Here is a 487-nt window from a genome sequence, read left to right on the forward strand (position 1 = left end):
ACACACACACACACACACACACACACACACACACACACACACACACACACGCACACACACACACACACACACGTGTTCTTGCAGGAAGCTGATGAGCAGCAGCAGCTGAGTGAATGATGAGGCAAGTAGCGCATCCTCATGATACTCACGCGAATGAGGTCCTCGACCAGTGATGCTATGAACATCGAATCCAACTTCATGTTCTCGTTCTCGAGTATGTCCTGAAATAGCAAAGCATCATCCACGTATAGGTAATTAATACAACGAGCGTGCCACTACGTATATTATATATATATATATATATATATGATGCTGAGGCTATGATCCTTGCATCAAACCATGGAGGTGTGCGCGAAAGTGGCCAATATTTTTTAGGAATGCGCGATGCGTGTTTTGTCGATTCAGTAAACCTGACGGTGAGAAAAACGGCAATATTTAGAGAGCATCGTATATATATATATACATATATATATATATATATATATAC

The 487-nt window shown here is 41.3% G+C and overlaps 1 protein-coding gene across 1 annotated transcript in view; it reads right to left on the bottom strand.

The window, feature by feature from the left end:
• The window catches only part of LOC106816265 (guanylate cyclase 32E-like), a gene marked incomplete at its 3' end in the record, with an annotated part of 43,868 nt that overhangs the window by 16,477 nt on the left and 26,904 nt on the right, over nt 1-487 (bottom strand). The window contains exon 6 of the mRNA XM_014820845.1: nt 150-221. Within this exon, the coding sequence (XP_014676331.1) occupies nt 150-221 (72 nt within the window). The remainder of the gene's footprint in view (nt 1-149; nt 222-487) is intronic.

The sequence above is a fragment of the Priapulus caudatus genome, unplaced genomic scaffold (genome assembly GCF_000485595.1).
Source record: "Priapulus caudatus unplaced genomic scaffold, Priapulus_caudatus-5.0.1 Scaffold1332, whole genome shotgun sequence".
Classification (NCBI taxonomy): Eukaryota; Metazoa; Priapulida; class Priapulimorpha; order Priapulimorphida; family Priapulidae; genus Priapulus; species Priapulus caudatus.